We start from the raw sequence: 18,599 nt of genomic DNA on the forward strand, positions 1-18,599 counted from the left end.
ACACACACGAGTGGAGCAGCACATGCACAATTGTGCAGTTGTGTGTGTGTGCGTGCGCACGCTATTCATGACCTATGTATAAGCACTGCAATCACAGAACACAGAATTTACATAAACAACGGCATATTTGTACAAGCGATGCATATCTAACACATAATTTTCAGACATCAGTCAGCGCTTGTGTGTGAAGGATGCGTCACATGATCAGAAATGTACCTCAGGCAGTTTATCTAAGAGACAAGTGTTTCAGCATGTTTTGTAGTAGGATTGTGCCTAAAAATAGATGGTTGGGAGAATTATGCAGCATTTTATACAGGGTCAATGTACAGAACAGGATACGTTGAACTGCAAGTTCAGTTATGGATTGGCAGCATTGGCAGCATTGGCATCTGTTATATGCTTTATGTAAATGCATTATTTAATCACACAACATTGACCCAACATTGCTGTGCTAAACTCTATAAAGTTCCCTCAGGCTGTAGCTAATAAATACTCACTATTTTATATATATATATCAATGAATTCTGTATTATGGTGAGCAAGATTCGGGGCCTGCATGTCAATTTTCTGTGACATACATTCTTCACATTAAAAAAACGGTGTGTTAATTAGAGAAGTAGTTACTTACAACCCCCACAGTCGTCCTCCTAATCCAGCTGAACACCCTCCTCCTCATTTTACCAGTATCTTCAGGCAGAGGATTTTCTGTTTCATGTGGCTTCAGCAGACGAACGGAAACTTCAGTTTTTTTTAGGATACTGGGACAGGAAGAACATCACAAAAGGAAAATAACTTGTATGTAGACACAGCATTATTTACAGCAGATGCACTATACAGGGAATTCATTTAATGGTTTAAATATACTGAACTGGCAGATATAAGTGTCATAGTAGTTTATAGGTAATAGGGTTACATTTTCCCTGAAGTCTACATGTGCTTCCGTGTTCACGTCCAACTTTTCATATCATATCTCATATCATCTCTAATTAAAAAGGCAGAAAGATGTGTGTTATGCAAGACTGTCTGCAGGTCTCTACTTCTGTTACAGCTCATAAATCACACCCAGGGATACCAGGCGCATAAAGCTGGCTGGTTGGGGCTGCTTCACATGTTGCTCATGCTTGCTACTCACAAAGAAGAGCAAACCAGGGTGGATGGATTGTTGTGGTGCAGGAAGCGTCCGTGGGGAGGGTTGAACAGCCATTGTTATGTAATTACCGCTCAGATCGGATTGGTCAGCCTGTGGATTGTTGGTGGGCTCAGCATAGTAATCTCAGAAGCATTATCTGCCTCTCAGAATCAGCCGTTGCTGTGTGCAGGACTTTCATCTAACCCTGTCTTTGTACCACCAACTGGATATTTCATTTGTCCATCACAGACAAACTGGTTTTTCCTAGCGCGTTAAGTAAACACACTCAAGACCAGTTTCGGTGTTTTCCTAACCCACATGACTTCCTCCGTTTAACCCTTTTACTGCACCTCACCAGTATGGTGTATATTAACTAGCTGGCACTGTCGGGTGGATGTTTGAGAGTACAGCTTGAAACAGAATATTGCGTAGGATCATTTGGTGCGGGGATGATAACAGTCACATAGAGCATTCAAAACAGCTGACCTTTTTTAGAGGCATTTTGAATAATCACTTATTCTCTCGAGATACATTTTGAAGTAAAGTGATTCAGGGTTTTTAAGGGCAAACATCTTTATGGGATACCATCCCACAGGAGCATGAATAGAAATGCTAAAAACACACTTTGTTATATCTTCTTGGCTTCTATAGAGGGTGGGAAACACTAAATTAGAGGAATATCATTGAAATAACCTCATAAATGGCCGCTCAAAATGTATATTCATTACCTTTAAATGGAAGTGTCTATTCTCCAGGTATTTTTATCTATAAAAGTGTTTAAAAGACACTCAATTTTGAAACAGTCCAAAAGATTTGGCTTCTTTTGTCTCCAGAAACAAAGCTGTGGCAACAATAGACCCTGGCCCAATGGCGGACAGAGCTTTATCCGACAGGGCCGTTGCTTTGCTCAGCCTTGCCAGCTTGAGCACATTGATTATGGGATGCTATCTGTACCATTCCAGGGTTCCTCATGTGTACTGCATTACAGCTTTAAAGGGCTGCACGGGCGGTTTTGGCCCGGTGTTCACCTGGATACCGACTGTGATGGCAGATTGTGATGGTAAACCAGTCCGGACTGTGTTAAAGCTTTTTCTCTTATTAATGTGGAGGACACAGGAGCTGTCAATACTGTTGCTCTGCTGCTGCTGAAATAGTAATGAGTGTGTGTGACACAGCTGATCCAGTGTGGTTTACGGCTTACAGAGGTCAGGCTTTACCGAGCACCACATCTGTGTTCCAGCGATCAGCTGTTCAGAACAAAGGTTGCATTTATTTTTTTTAAAAATTTTGGGGGGTGTGTGATGAATTAAAATAACACAGTTTTTGGTAACATCTCAAGTAAGAAACCAACAGACTGTAACATTTGCGTCGCTGTATATTTTATTAAATTAAATATATTTTAATTGTAAGCAGTTATACTTGTTATTTAAAATCTTTGGTTCTATTCATACACACTGCTTACATATTAAGAGGTTGTGGGTTTTATATTGGTTGAACGGGGATCCAGGGTTTCTCATTACCTAGTTTTTATATTGAATTCTACTTTAGTGGCTTCAAAATGATTTTGCATATTTAAAGCTGTTAGCCTGTGGAGAGGACTTGTTTTAATTGTGTGCTGTGGCTGTTGTTTGCACGGGGCTATAATCTGATGACCTTTGGAATTTTATATTCAGAGCACAGTTAGATATTCTAGCTAAGCAAACAGCTGTAAAGTAATTGAAACCGGAGACTGTCTGTCTTTATTTTTCCCATTGGTTACATTAGGGAGTGGAAGTCTATCTCTAAACATTGTCCATGTTTGTGTGTCGTGCCAATGCAAAGAATAACAGGCTCAGCTCACATTTCTATTAAGTGGCTTATATTGTATAAATTCTGGACTTTGCCTCACAAAGAAGTGCAACAACAACTCAGTCACCAATCCCTTAATGTCAGTCCCATTAGAGCCCGAATCCTCGGCCATCTGCACCGTGACTCATTTGACTGTTATTTCACACCATTTAGAGGCTGTGTTTGGACGTGTTCCGCCTCAGCCTCTCCCTGGGACACCAGGCCTCCTCCTCCACTGGCACATTCTGCCTGCTGGGGTGTAGCTGCAGGATGAAAATTGGACAAAGCTCCTCCGATATCCCAACCCCCCACTCTCCATCCATTATCACATACTTCCACCACCCCCATAATCATCTTTTTCAGAGGTTTAGCCTTGGAACAAGAGGGTGGAGCATCTGTTATCCAGGCCTCTGCTTTCACCCGCAGGCCCTCCTTCCCAATCCATCCCCCCCGGACACAGTTGATCTCTGCTACTAACTCTCTTAGCCACACATGCAGTATATTGTGGTGACAAAAACACCCCCCCATATTCCCCTTCTCTTGCAACTGTTTAATTATGTGGTGGCTCAAGCGTGAAAATGTGGACAGAAGTGCTTTATTCGTCTAGCTTGCTCTCATCTGTATGTGGACATTGATCCTGACTCTGTTTGCATGTTTTATGTATAGGACAGATGAAAGGTGAACCAGACCTGAACCCAGATTAATCTATGTGATGATCAGACAGCATCTGACAGGTCAGTATTTGCTACATAGCAGATGGTTCCTGTCTGTTTGAGCAACTGACCATCACACCTGAATACTTCAATGTAAAATTCAGGATAACCGATCATTGCTATTCTTTTGGGGGGAGTCTGTGCCTGATTCAAAGGTTAACTCATTAATTTTCTGTGAAAATTCGAGGACCCACAGTTTATCTGCGACAATACTAAAAACAAGCTTCAGCCTTTTCACATAACTGGGGAAAAAAATTCCAGCTTCACTTCCGAGAATCAGCTTTTCTCTGGTTAGTTATTCAATACTTGAATGTTTTTGACACAAGGAGAGAATTATCTGGTAACAGGGAATGCACAGTTTTCTCAAAAGTCACGTTCACCTTAAATAATTGATTATGGACAGATGTGGGGGATGTTGCTATGACCAGTATGGAGAGAACTGATTTGGCACAAAGGGATTTTCTCTAGTGCATAAACGGTCTGTCCTACTTACAGAGACGCCACAGCAGCCTAACCTGCTGTTCCTGGCTGCTTCTCCTTTGAAATCCCCCCTCCTCTTTATCTCTTTTTGCTCCTCCTCTGAGTCAGCGCAGGAGGCTCCACCCCCTATGCATCCTCACCCCCCTCCTCTTCCTCCCCCTTTGAGCTGCGTCGTCCCTTCGTCAGACAGCTCCATTCATGAAAAGTGTGACGTGAGCAGATCTTAAGCGTCCCGGTGATGCTGTGAGCCATGCACTCACAGCTCAGGTGCCGTGGGACATACAGGAATGCCTGACATTTTCCAGCTTCGCCATCCCTTTTCCCCCTCTTTTCCTGGCTTTTTTTCCTTGTCTGGACTGCAAAATGAAGCCTTCTTTGTGTTTATTCTTAAACACTGCCAGCCTCAGAACAGTGATAGAACCATGAATCTGAGCTCCGACCACTGTGAGTAATGTGCTGAGCTGTACCACGAATCTCAGTAGATGGTGTGATGATATGTCTGTTTTCTGGGGGTTATTTAACTGCATGTGTGTGTGCATGTGTGTGTCTTCCAGCAGGTTTACACTGTATGTGCATCAGCTGCCAGTGTTCTTCAGCGATGCTGCAGGAGTATGTTGAGCGGTCATGCGTCAGTGCGTGCAGGAGCTATTTTGGGCTCAGCCGAGACGCTGCTGCTTTGTGATGCAGTGCCTCTCTGTGCCCTCTGACGGACTGGTGAATATGCAGGTAGAGGTGTAGACAGGCTAGATTCTGGACTCCACCTCCAGATGTAGCGGGACAGTGCTTCATAAGTCAGGTCAAAGAGATGTCGACCTGCACACAACCTCAATTCTTCACACTATTCACCAATCACATTTATTGTTTTATTTTATTTGGTAATTGCTTTGATAACATTTCTGTGTGCGTGTGTGTGTGCGCGCGCGCGCTTGCTTGTGTGCGTGCGTGCGTGCGTGCGTGCGTGCGTGCATGTGCACGCCCCTGCCTCTGTCCTCTGCTACTAAGCATGTTTATGTAACTGCACTGGATGAGTAGCCAGCAGCTGGGTTTTAGAGGAAAGGAGGAGGAGGAGCTCCATCCATCCATCCATCCATCCATCCATCCATCCTTCACAGGGTTAAAATAATGGTTTACTAATCATAGGTTTTATTTTTTGCCTTTTTATTATGGTGAGTTGGGATTTTAAACTTATATGGTTAGTTGTGGTGAAAAGTGCATTAGTTTAAGACTAATCAAAGGAATTATGACCTTGGCAGCTAATAGAAGCACTAAAGTCTAATTATTTTCTTGGCTTTCTAGTGGGTTTATTCAGGGCGCCGCCCATGTATCCACTTTAAACGTATGTGTTTTAACTCTGGGGATTTTCATATTGCAACAATCAGAATGGTGTCAGTCACAGCCAGCCTCTCTCCCCCTGGTTGACAGTTGTGGTGTTTGTGTCTTTTTCCATCCGCAGTCGTTATTGGAGCAGCAAGCAGGCCGTCTTTAATAAAAGAGCACAAGGGCGATTGTTGTGGTAGCAACTGTGTGTGGGTGCTGTCTCCTGGCAGGCCAGATAGGCCCGCTTCACATGGAGCTGGGTCCTCTTGTGTCCTTTGTTGTCTCTCTCATGGTCAGTACAGCATCGTGCCTCAAGCTAAAGAGTGGAACAGCAGATTTCCCCCCATTTCTGGGCATCTTCCTTTAAATTTCACAACCCCGTTCTTTTCTATCTGCACAGTATTCTTCCTCACCCCCCCACCCTCCATATCCTTTTCTTGTTATTTTAATCTGCTTTTCTTCCTCCGCTTTTCTCAGACCTATTATTTTCTTCCACTTGTCCTTGGCTCGGCTGTCCCTTCCTGTCTGTTCGTATTCATCATCTATTCCCATAGTATCCAGGGGACATTGAAAAAGGTTTTTTGAAGCTTTATTATTAACCGTTGAGTGAAAAGACTAACATTGGAGCTTTTGAGAGCACAACTTGCGTGATAGTTGCAGATTTTAGGAGGCTCCGTGCTCTAGTTGCAGTGCTGGCTGCAGATTCGTCGTGAGGCAGACAGAATGAAACTGGAATTGGGACGTGCGTGAGGCGTCAATGGAGCACACTGAGGTTATTTGAGGTATTTGTATGTTTTTGTTTTTAGCCCTGACTTATGTAGCCTCACTGGGTTGGTGCAAGAATCTTCAAGAGAAATGTGGCCTGGCTTTTTCCAGATGATCTCACCTGGCACTTTGACTATGACTGAGCAGGTCACACACTGGACCAGCACCCATTCAAACCAGCCAAAGATGAGCAGACAGCAGGCAAGCAAGTACACGGGACAGTGATTTCTGGCCGTTGGCCTGATTTCTCCTCACAGGACCGCAAGTTATTTAAATCAGTCCAGGTGACTCACCAAAGGGAATCAGAATATAAAGGAGGACGGATTAAACGGGAATGTTAGCAATGTGACAACAGATGCCCGAAGGCTGTGCCCAGAATTTTTTTATTTATTGCTGTGCTGCTGCTCCGGCACTAACAGATTATTACTTTCACCCACCTCCAGCAGGCTGTCCAATCCCCTCTGGCAGGACTCATGGCCACGCTCGTGGGGGAAAGCTGATTTAGACATCGGCCCAATTCCTGACAATCAAATAAGGACTTCTGCAGCTCTGTTGACAACATTTTATTTCTAATATCTCTTTTTTTATATGCATATTGTTTTGGTGGCCTAAAAGAAATCCATAAGCAGAGCATTTTTTTTATTATAGCCTTCTCTTTCATAATCCTGTTTGCTCACATGATAAACACCTGCAGCGAAAGTCCATAGTCTGCATTGACTTTGGAACGGATACAGATACCAGAATTCAGCTGTTCAACTATGACCTGCTTTAACAGTCACATGTGTAGTCGAGAACATGGGGATCTTTTAGCTGTTTACGTGTATTTGTGTAATTTTTTGCTCAGTTTGTTTCACAAGATTTCAGGGTGGTGTGGAGCAGGTATTTGTTTTTATCCTTCCCTTTCTTTAGCTTTATTCTATATTAGACTACTACAGGCTTAAAGTAAGGTTTTGTGTGATATTTTACATTCTAGAACAAGACAAGAATATGAAATATTTTAGTCAATTCTAATATATACAATACTGCTCATCCATAGATACTGTAAGAACGTTGTGGTGTTAACTGTTTGTACTCTGCACAAGTCTTTAAAAATAATCATCAACATTGTGCATGAGGCTTAGTTGATGTGAGGGAAAATAAAATTTCAGGAAATAATTACATTTTAAAGAGAGGGAGCCTTTAGAATGAGAAAAGGACAACAATTATGATAGAAGAAAAATTAAAGAAAATTAGATAAAGAAAATTGCAGTATTCAAAATCTGAGTTTTTATGGAATTATTAATAATAAAGGACTGTATACCATGATGTTGACCAGTCATAGCTTTTCTGAATGGCTGAAATACAGTTTAACCACTTGCTAGGCATTGGATGAAAAGGAAAACCTTCAGACTCTTTTGGCCTTTACAGATCTGCATCTTGGATGAGAGGAAGGGTGACTGTTAGCAGAAGGTCAGCATGGATGCTGTGTCGACATGGTAACGTGTGAATGACGAGGTGGGAGCGAGGCTAAATTGGTTCTTTGTTGGTGGCACAGCTGCCACCTAAAGGGAGGTTCCCTCCATGAGGCCCAGCGGGGCTTCCCTTAATGAGGCACTGAGTGATGGAGACGCAGATGCCACTGCTGTTGCTGCTGTGGGCCAAGTGTGAGCGTGAAGGCAGTGAGCAGCTTCATGTGTCTGTGCGAGAATTGGCTCGTGTGACGGGAGCTCCAGCTGCCTCTGCGAGGTTCGAATATGTTGAAACTCAATCTAAACACTCTCGGTAGCATTTACTGAGTGGCCGGGGATAACTTCCGTCCCCAGTGGCTTGCTGTGAGTTCTGGGATTATCATTGTATCCTGCCAAGCATTTCCTGTGAGAGTGGTGTGTGTGTGTGTCGTGTGTGTGTGTGTGTGTGTGTGTGTGTGTGTGTGTGGACATGCTCATGTGCAGAGTATCTGTATACTCTGAATCTGATCCACAGCACCACCAGATGAACGATGTATGTACCCTCTCACAAAACAGGACTCATTAAAAATGCCTTTGTTTATTTTAATCCAGTGCTAGTGAAAATTAACCTCAGGTCACTTTTGAGAGGAACTAATGAAAGTAAGTGTGTGATGGGTCTATATAGGGGATGGGTGAATAAGGTCTGTGTTTGTATTTCTGGAGGCTTGTAGAGGGATTAAAGGATCAGCCTCTGATCACTTCTCCCTCTTTCTCCCACCCTTGCTTCCATTTTGCAGTTCAGTTTTGCACACTTTCCTTTTCTGTGGCTGTGGTTGTGTCTGCTAAATGTAGACAAGTAATAACATATTAAAGATAAAAGTTGCAATTACTGTGCACTACTTTTCCTCCCCTGCTTTTAGAATGTGGTGTAAATAAGTGAAGGTAAACAAATCCCTGACCTTAGCCTCATGAGGCCCAGACATTATTTATGGGATACTGTAACCATAGAGATCTTCCACTAAAGATTAAAGGGGAACGATATGTTTGTCACAAGTTCTAGATCAGCTATACACTGAATGCATCAATTCAGAACTGGGTTAAATGATAGGAAAGATCAGAAGAACTGATGAGTGAAACTGATTAAAAATCTTAGAATGATTTCTCAGTAGTCATTAATTAGGAAGTCGTGTTGTGTGAGCTGCTTTATAAGGGTATGTGTGTAGGATATTGTCTCTTTCTTCACAGCCAACCACAGCCACACTGTGCTGCTCACGTCAGGAGCCAAGCTCTTAGAATCCTCTATGAGGGTGGAATTACAGCACAGGCCTCTTCTCGGACAGCTCGATTGTCTTGAATATGGGAGAGATGGATTTATTGGATACCTGAGAGAGCGTTCTCTCCTTCCCCTGCACTCTCAGCAACCTGCTTAGAGACATGCCTGCATTATTGATGATCTCCAGGCAGTCACTACACTCTCTCAGCGATCAGGTTACCCCCCCAGTGGTACAGACAGATACAATACATGTGTCTGCACACACATGTGAGCATCATCTGCGTGGACCAACAGATCACAGCCATGTGACTATAAGCAATGCCACGACGGGTACTCTAAGTCTAAATTATTTAGTGAATCATGGCTTTAATGTACTTTGGTCCATGCCCAGTAGTTCTGCACATTTCTGCCAGTTTTCTCTCACACAGGCTGTCATAAATAAGGTGTGTTTCTTCAGCCTGGACTTTGACCTTCTGTTCCCACTTGTGTAGATTCGTTGTATCTGTCTGTTTTTGCCTTGTGCCCTCAAACCTAATTGGATGTCTAAGGGCGTCGGTTTGGGGGGCGGAGGGGGTGTAATAATCGCATGTCCTTCACATAGCAGTCTGGCAATTGCTGTGTTTGTCTAAAAACACTTGGCAGTGTAGGTTAAATATTAAATTTTACCGGCATCAGTAACATTTGAAGATGTCTGACCTTGTATGTGCTATTGGTTTTACTCTGTTTTTCAATTGTATACCCACACATCTGACCTTGGCAGACTTGGTTGAGGGCAGAAAAGAACCGCATTCTTGGCTCTAACTAAACCGAGACTCTGAACTAATCAGCTACTGTATTTGTTGTACACCTGACCCTGGGCCTTTGATGGTTGTTGCTGCTCTGCTGGTCAAGCAGGAAGTATAGTTTGTGTGGGCCAGATGTTTCAGAAATCCTAATGTGCAGCGAGACTTTTAATCCCCTCTATACTCTGAGCTTTACAGAGGATATAGTAAAGCCTCGGTTATGTGTGTTTGTCTTACCCTGGAGGCGGTTGATTTTAAATGGTTACAAGAATTTTTCTAGAATTGTATAGTTAGTGTTATCACCTCTGTCTGTCATGTACCTATCTGACCTCCACCTCCCTGCAGTGTGTCCACTGCATTATTATTGTCATCTTACTTTCCATCCCGGATCTGAGAGAGGAAATGAGCAGCTTGCATTTATCTTTGTTGAATCACAGGGTGCTGTCAGAACGTTTATAGTCATGTTTGTGCCACAGTAGAGACATCAGACCATTAACCTTTTTTTAAAAAAAAAAGAAAAAGATCTAACGCCTCGCCTTCTGCTTCTCTGTCCCCATTCTGCAGGTGAATTTCAGCATTTAGACAGACCCGTGTGCTAGGACCTCTCCAACTATTCTTCTCTGGGAAGCCCATGCACGACATCATGGGTAGCTCCCCCGAGGTGCTCTCCTGGACTTCCTGTCCCAGTCTTCTGGTGGGCAAGCTAAAAGAGGAGCTGAAACTCTCAGTTGTCGGGGATGCCATAAAGAAATCAAACTCTCCCAACTCCCATCCTCAACCTCCTCAGGTCCCCTCCAATTTACCTCCTCAGATCATCACTGACCTGGCTCCTCCGACACATCTGCCCGTTCCTCTACAGACACCAGGCCAGGATGAGGAATCGATGCTGGGGGGGATTAGTCCTCTAAACACAGCATTGAGTGTGGACTCAACAAGGAGCGAGGGTCAACACTTTGAAAATAGTGTTCTTCAGCTGCAGGAACAGGATCAGGATGAAGCCGGATCACCAGCGTCCTGTGAGCATGGCGGATGTGGAAGTGGGTTGGAGGAGCAAATGGGAGAAGGTGACTGTTCCATGGACCACAGCGAGGAGGGGAAACAAGGTCACCACCACCAACCTGAAGATATCAAGCTGCACTTTCATAGAGCGGGGCCTGGATCAGGTGGATTCTTAGAGGGGCTGTTTGGCTGCCTTCGACCTGTTCTGAACATTATAGGGAAAACGTACTCAACTGAATACAAGCTTCAACAGCAAGGTTAGTTATTTGTCCTTTTTTTCTACCTGACTGTTTAAAAAATTATCTTCCCAGTGTCTCCTTGTGTAGTCTGGTTTTGAATGGAAGCAAAACATGAGTCAAGGTCAGACAGAACTGGGCTGAGCTTTGTGATTGTCAGCTATGTCAAGACATTAGTTGAACAGAAGGTGGAATTCAGACCAGACTACAAACCCTGGTTGTGAGGATTTTAATTATTAGAATTTTCTAATATTTCAAGCATTTATTTCAATATAAACAATAGTGTGACTGAAAAAAATATAATTTACACCTTAAAATAATGTGACAATTGTAAATCAAAATCAGAAATCTGCTTTTTTGTAAACCAAAATACACACTAATTTCGTTTTTTGACCAGAAACCATAACTGTGTTTCTAGACATGTGGGAGGTTCCATTTGAGGAGATTTCCGAGTTGCAGTGGCTTGGCAGCGGCGCACAAGGAGCCGTCTTCTTGGGCAAGTTTCGCTCGGAGGAGGTGGCCATCAAGAAAGTGCGTGAGCAGAAGGAGACAGAGATTAAACACCTTCGAAAACTCAAGCATCCAAATATTATTAGCTTCAAGTAAGTTCACACCCACTGATGTTGTATGTTTAAATACACATGTGATCTGATGGACAATTGTAATTTGGGTTTGTTCTAACCAATAAATATATTGTTTTTTGTCCAATTAAGGGGTGTATGCACTCAAGCACCTTGTTACTGCATCATTATGGAGTATTGTGCTCAGGGCCAGCTCTACGAGGTGTTAAGAGCAGGAAGGAAAGTGACCCCCAGGATGCTGGTAGACTGGGCTTCAGGCATTGCCAGCGGCATGAACTACCTGCACTTGCACAAAATCATCCACAGAGATCTCAAATCTCCTAAGTGAGTTCCAGAAACGTTGACCATTGTCCACTCATGCATCGTATCTGGTTTTGTTTTGAGCACAGTGGTAATTCTAAGAACTGAAAAAGTTGCCTTGATGTTGCAGCCTTTTTGCACCATTTTTCTTATCAATAGCTCGGTGCAGCAGTGCCAAACACTATATTAGTCAGCAGAATAGTAACAGTCTGAATGTACTAGACAGGTCAGCTTTATTAGTCTGGTTTAGATGCAGATAAGTGCTTCTTTTACAGTTTGGCCTTTTAGACTTTGATTGAAATCGTTCAAAATGCACTTTAATATTTTAAAACCAATGGAATGGAAAGAAAACTGAGGTCTAAGTTTTGGGTTTGAAGGGCTCAAATTTGACATCTTTTACTCAAGGAACTTTAGCATTACTGTGCAGGTTTGTTTATGTTGCTATTGTACATTTGTCCACATCAATATTCTGATAGTAATAACAAGCTAATACATCTTCTCTTTGAATTTCAATTTCAATTATTTAGCAGATGCTTTTGTCCAAAGTGACTTACAGTGTCTTTTTCTCTGTTGTAGTGTTTTGGTCACTCACAACGACACTGTGAAAATCTCTGACTTTGGAACGTCCAAAGAGCTCAGTGACAAAAGTACAAAGATGTCATTCGCCGGCACAGTGGCCTGGATGGCCCCGGAGGTCATAAGAAATGAGCCGGTGTCTGAAAAAGTTGACATCTGGTGGGTATAAGGACAGCACCATTTTAAAAAAAGACTAATATTTAGACGGATGAATTATGTTATATATGATTTTATTTGCTTTTTTCCAGGTCGTTTGGAGTGGTGTTATGGGAACTTCTGACTGGAGAGATTCCCTACAAAGATGTTGACTCCTCTGCCATCATCTGGGGTGTCGGCAGCAACAGTCTTCATCTTCCTGTCCCCTCCACCTGCCCAGATGGCTTCAAAATCCTCATGAAACAAACATGGTGATCTTTTATTACAGACTTAGGGATATCACCGCTGTGCAATGCATCTGTGTGAATACTGCTCATAACTGAGTCAGGGTAAGCAGTTCCATCTTTGCTGATTCCAGGCAAGCAAAGCCCAGAAACAGGCCTTCATTTCGTCAGATCCTCCTGCACCTTGACATCGCCTCTGCCGATGTTCTAGGGGCTCCTCAGGAGACGTACTTCAAGTGTCAGGTCAGCTGTAACTGCTAATTATCTTAAATAAATTACTGAATTACACTGACAGTTACCATAGCGATTGAGACCTTGATAAAAATGAAGCCCAAACCAGTGTTTCTCTATCGGCCATTACAGTCAGAATGGAGGGAGGAAGTGAAGAAACATTTTGAGAAGATCAAAAGTGAGGGCACCTGTATTCACAGGCTGGACGAGGAGCTGATCCGACGCAGGCGTGATGAACTCAGGTGTGCATGAAGACCAGTAGCAAACATGCATTTTGTTGTTGACGTGGAATCCCTATCTCCCTAACAAATTAACAAATATTGTTGTTTGTCACATTTTTTATAGACACGCTCTGGACATCCGGGAGCACTATGAGAGGAAACTGGAACGAGCAAACAACCTCTACATGGAGCTCAGTGCCATAATGCTGCAGCTGGAGGTCCGGGAAAAGGAACTCATGAAGTATGTCAATAAGTACAGTTGTAATTAGCTGTTTTACTTTCTTCCACTTTCAAACCATCTGTGATAAGAGATTAAATAAGAAAATCACTGATTGAGTTCTGTAGATTTTTGTGTCTGGTTTTCTTTTTTTTTGGGCTCCTTGAACATCATATCATTCCAGAATAAGGAGTGGTTATTTAAACCTCTCAATCTGTGAATGGTGTTCATCATTTTGTAACTGAAGTAATTAACTATATGTGCAGGAGAGAACAGGCAGTGGAGAAAAAATATCCGGGAACCTACAAGCGGCACCTAGTCAGACCTATTGTCAGGACCAATGCGGTAGAGAAGCTCATTAAAAAGAAAGGAAGTCTGCCACATAAACCTGGGATGCCCACGGCTAAAAGGTATGACAAAAGATTACATTACCAATTTTATTCAGTTACCAATTTTCTTCTTTATGGGTAAGTAAATATTCCTAATCGAAATTACCATTTTAAAATATGGAAATGTTGATGGAAAAATGTTCATGACAAAAAACCCTTCAAATCTGTGATGATGATGATTGAATGATGATTGAATGAATGATTAATTTTTCACAGACCTGACTTGCTCCGTTCTGATGGGATCCCCAGCGTTGACCCTCTTCCCTCCCCCTCACTGCTCACAGCAAGCCCAAAGGTGTCCACACCTCCTGGAAAAGCCCGGTACAGGAGTAAGACTCGCCACCGCCGAGCCAATAGCAAAGGAAGTCACAGCGAGTTTGCTGGTGTACTGAAGCCTGTTGCCGGGGCACTGGAAGGCCCCCAGTCCCTAAAGGATCATCACCACCATCTACCGACGCAGGGGCCCTTCCTCCCTTTGAAGGGCCGTGAAGAGGCTGTTGTCAACTGTGCCAACAATCTGCGCTACTTTGGTCCTGCCGCAGCCCTGCGTAGCCCTCAGACGGACCACATGCAGGGCCGCGTTTCCGGTTCTGGTCCTGACCTCATTTCCACTGCTGTGAGTGCAGATACCCGACAGCAGACTTCATCAGCCAGCTCCAATCCCGTCCCAGGATCTGCTTCTTTGTGCCCCTGCTGCCAGACCCACCCCTTCCCGGGTTGCCTAAAATGTCAGGAGACTTCTCCCGCCTTTGAACGTGCAGATTTGCCCTACAACTCACAGCTCCCCACGGAGGACGGCACCCTGCGTTTAGGATCAACTAACGACGATCCTGCTTCAGGCGGGGAGGCTACCAAGAGGCCTGAATCTGAGGAACAAGAAGCACATCAGCAGACCCTCCCTTTGCCCACACCACTGCCCCGCACTCTCAGACCTCTCAGGAAGGTGAGCACAGATGGTAGACTGTCATCTCTGAGCCGCAGGTGTAATGGTCCCTGTCATGCAGTAGACTTAACTTCTTCTCTTACAGGGTGGAGATGAGTCTTCTGAAGAGGAAGAGGGAGAAGTTGATAGCGAGGTAGAATTTCCAAGGAGACAGAGGTAAAATATTCTTTGACACATGTGATACATATGGTATCACTGTTGTTCGCTACACCCCTTTATATTGAAACATCTGTTTTTTTACCTTCTTTTCCTTCATAGGCCTCACCGCTGTATGAGCAGCTTCCAGTCTTGCTCCACCTTCAGCTCAGAGAACCTGTCGGTGTCTGACGGAGAGGAAGGGAACACTAGCGACCACTCCCACAGCGGGCCCCTTGAAGGATTGAGCGCCAGTCAGGAGGAGCACCTGGATGAGCTGCTGTCGCATACACCAGATATCCCCATAGACATCTCCACACAGTCAGACGGGCTTTCGGACAAAGAGTGCGCCGTCCGCCGGGTGAAAACCCAAATCTCCCTGGGAAAACTGTGCTCTGATGAACACAGCTATGAGGTCAGTAGTGTGGAGCTACACGAGTGTCACATGACTGCAAATGCAAATAAAACTTAGATTGCATAGACAAAATAAAATTCCAAACGTTAGGTCAATGTATTTCTTTTGGTAAATCTAGTTAAAAGAGTAGACTACACCAACTGTAGGGGGGTGTTTTAGGGTTTTCACAATGCGTTGCTGGAAGCAGTAATGTAGAAATTGCTGAGTGTTGTGTTAAGGTATCTAGTATGCTTAATATCCTGCTAACAATAGTATGAGGTTGTTTCTGTTCCACTACATCTGCACTGATTTTTATATTTCTTTCAGAATCCACTACAGTTTGGGGATTCAGATTGTGATTCTTCAGAGGCAGAGTGCTCAGATGCCACCATTAGGAACAACAAAGTGGGCGCTCCTTCCACATGGTGAAAGTCTCCCCTTTGATAATTGGTTCTTCTTTTGCTAGGAGGCTGTCATGCTACACTCTGTCCTGCAGGAAATACAGCAATAAGAGAACAACATCGTAAACAAAGCTCCCTATAGCAGAGCCTAAAGCAATCTCTCCCAGAACCAAACTCCATCCTCCATCCTGAGACTCATAGAACTCAGCCTCCCTCATTGTTAGCACAGCATCCAGGCAACTCATGGCAGGGATTCCCTTTTGAATGATAATGTACAGCAGATAGTGTAACATGCATAGTTTATTTTTGTCTGAGTTTTGAAGGGGAAAAAAAAGCAAAATCAGAAATTGTGTATTTTCTCTTATCTGGGCCGTATAAATAACTGATTATAACACAAGCTACCCGTTTGTTGAGAAGAGTTTGAGATTGAATGAAGGTGAAGTAACGAGAATGTCTTGTGAAGATGCTTTGAAGGAATTGCTCTCAGCATCTTATTGGTCCCTTTTTATGTAAGACCAACCCGCTTTATCACGAGTTTACAGCGCAGAGCTTCTGCATCGCCCCTTCCATCCTGACTCCACTGTGATGAGTGGGGGCCAGGGAGCTCATGAAACCATATGAACACCAGCATGAACAACCTGCCTCATGACCAGACTCCTCCCTTCTTAGGAAACCACCACATGTGTCTAATCATCGGGGTCCCAGCTGAACTGTCCCAGCAAGCCAGTGCACAGCTCTAAACGCAAAACCTGGCAAAAGACTACATGTAGTGGACACCAAGTGGCAAGCAGCAAACCAACAAGAAATTCTTTGACCCAGCGCATCCTTCCTCGAGAGACAAGTCATTGTCATCATCAATCAGATGTCATGACTAGCTGTTGAGGGAGTTGTGTGTTTGAGTGCCTGTGTGGGGGAACCCAAAGACTTTTCATCTCCTGGACATCACAGTTTCAAGTCTCATCTCAGGATTGTTGAATGACTGTGAGGAAATGAATTCGACCAACTGTCGTACGTAGGAGTTTCGTCTGACTGGCACATATTGTGGATGATGCAGGAATATAAAAAAAATGTCTCGCAGAGAGCCTTGACGTTCAACCCGTAGTCGCTGTAACAGAAATGTAGGACATTTTATTTGCAATCCATGTGCAGTATCCCTTTTCCTGACGTCAGCTGGTGCAGCTTCTTCCGCATACCATTTTCTAGCAGGGCTAGTATTACCTTATGCTACAGTTCTCAATGTCTATTCTGTAGTGAATAAAACAACATGTATAGCAGGGTGAACGTTTTGTACTCAGGATCTGATTGGTCTAACTGGTTAGACACAAGGATATCTGAGGAGAATAGTAATGGTTTAGCATCTTATTTTAGATGCTATTTTTTAATTGTCCCATTTTTGTGTACTCGCCTTTTCATAAATTGATGCTCAGGTTTTGTGTTGCAAATTGAGAGCAGGTGCAATATATCATCAGCCGCTAGATGGCAACGTCGATCCCTTATTTTAACTGAACTTCCTTATTCAGCGATTTTTATTCTGTACAAGGATGAAGAAAGAATCCCAGCAATCCTTCCTTTTTTCCCCACTTGTGGTCTTTTGAAAAGGGATACTGCACCTGCACGAGCTTAACTTTAATCCAAGTTAGAGTGTTTCTCATCTACCTTCATGAGTTTGCGGTTGAAAATTATCCAGGGGGGTTTGAATATAATGATGTCAAGAGTTCAGCTCAAGTATAAGCAGAGGGCTGAGTTTCTAAATCAGGAATATAAGCCAGAGATAAGGCCACAGAGCTGTGAAGTTGCTCTTGGTTTTTGAACAACCTCATCTCAGTGTTAGTTAATACCTGTACATAAACATCTGTAAATGTAAACCTTCTCTGTCTGCACCACTCTGGCGGAACATACAGCTTCTGGCACTGATGAAAAAGCAGAAAGAAAATCCATCACATCAGTACTGATTGCTGCAGGAGAACAGGTGATGTGAGAATCAGATTGCAAAAGGTTAATCTGAACTGCTGATGAAATCACCTTTTTCCCGAAAGGCTTAGGCCAGATCCTGAAAACAGCTGCTGCCTTTCCTCGAGCCTCCTTCAACTGTTTCTTTTTTCATTCCGTTTACGTATGTGACTTAACCTTGTGTGTTGTAATGACGGGGTAATCCTGTCAAGCTGTTAATACCATTGTCTTCTGGCATGTATCCTGTGAAGTATGATTGTAGTTCATTTTTATTTTAATTATTTTTGTAGCTGGCCTACATGATTACTGATTAATTTATTAAGGATGATTGTTAAGATATTCTTTTTAATTTCAGGCAGCTTTAGAAAAGTCTCGCCCTTTGATTTCTCCTGAAAAGTATTATTTAAAGCAAGCACAATGAATCGGTACGGATGAAGACAGTATTTGTATGGAAGAACAAAATCATCATAATATCAGCGGAAACCTGTCATTTCTTCTCAGTTCACCTGTAGGGGACCATTAGACCATCGCTGCAACAGTGTGTAATTTATCAATTTTCTGAAATGGTGTAAGCTAAAGAAATCAGCCAAAAGCAAATTAGTCCAGTGTGGCAGCAGGTTACAAGATTTTAGGCCTGAAGATTTGTTTCATGCAGACAGCAGAGTTCCCATCCTGTCATTTTTATTTGAACTTCTGTAAAGCGGCTCTGTGATCATCATGTGGTCTCATCCATTTATCAAACCTCTGTTTATTTTTTCTTTGTAACTCTCATTTACAGCCCCCTTTCTTGTTGAACAGCATCACGATCAACCAATCCTCTCATTTTCCTGTATTATTCAGTGTACAGTGCAGTGGGTATCTGGGAGAATAAAATCAGAGCAAACAACTGCATGGAATAAATGCTGATGTACTGTACCCAACATAGCAGTCTGG

The 18,599-nt window shown here is 43.2% G+C and overlaps 1 protein-coding gene and 1 long non-coding RNA gene across 5 annotated transcripts in view; one reads left to right on the forward strand and one right to left on the reverse strand.

Annotated features, from left to right (window-relative positions):
* The window catches only part of LOC130522923 (uncharacterized), a 16,504-nt gene extending 14,967 nt beyond the window's left edge, over positions 1–1,537 (reverse strand). Inside the window, exons 1-2 of the long non-coding RNA XR_008949736.1 lie at positions 1,133–1,537; positions 629–758 (exon numbers count right to left, since the gene is read on the reverse strand). This is a non-coding gene — a long non-coding RNA (uncharacterized LOC130522923). The remainder of the gene's footprint in view (positions 1–628; positions 759–1,132) is intronic.
* si:ch211-45c16.2 (mitogen-activated protein kinase kinase kinase 13) overlaps positions 1–18,586 on the forward strand; it is a 21,232-nt gene extending 2,646 nt beyond the window's left edge. Inside the window, exons 2-16 of one of the 4 annotated variants that reach the window (XM_057027668.1) lie at positions 3,623–3,690; positions 10,278–10,969; positions 11,367–11,550; positions 11,662–11,853; positions 12,406–12,564; positions 12,654–12,812; positions 12,920–13,028; positions 13,149–13,258; positions 13,362–13,478; positions 13,721–13,864; positions 14,060–14,786; positions 14,872–14,942; positions 15,045–15,336; positions 15,643–15,740; positions 16,386–18,586. In XM_057027668.1, coding sequence (XP_056883648.1) covers positions 10,345–10,969; positions 11,367–11,550; positions 11,662–11,853; positions 12,406–12,564; positions 12,654–12,812; positions 12,920–13,028; positions 13,149–13,258; positions 13,362–13,478; positions 13,721–13,864; positions 14,060–14,786; positions 14,872–14,942; positions 15,045–15,336; positions 15,643–15,740; positions 16,386–16,425 — 3,027 coding nt within the window. In that variant the 5' untranslated portion in view covers positions 3,623–3,690; positions 10,278–10,344 and the 3' untranslated portion in view covers positions 16,426–18,586. Of the gene's footprint in view, positions 1–3,622; positions 3,691–4,305; positions 4,594–5,297; positions 7,111–10,277; positions 10,970–11,366; positions 11,551–11,661; positions 11,854–12,405; positions 12,565–12,653; positions 12,813–12,919; positions 13,029–13,148; positions 13,259–13,361; positions 13,479–13,720; positions 13,865–14,059; positions 14,787–14,871; positions 14,943–15,044; positions 15,337–15,642; positions 15,741–16,385 lie in introns of those variants that run through there. The other 3 variants (XM_057027676.1, XM_057027694.1, XM_057027684.1) reach the window with 3 other exon arrangements.
* The last annotated feature ends 13 nt before the right edge of the window (positions 18,587–18,599 follow it).

Source organism: Takifugu flavidus, chromosome 1 (assembly GCF_003711565.1).
Source record: "Takifugu flavidus isolate HTHZ2018 chromosome 1, ASM371156v2, whole genome shotgun sequence".
NCBI lineage: Eukaryota > Metazoa > Chordata > Actinopteri > Tetraodontiformes > Tetraodontidae > Takifugu > Takifugu flavidus.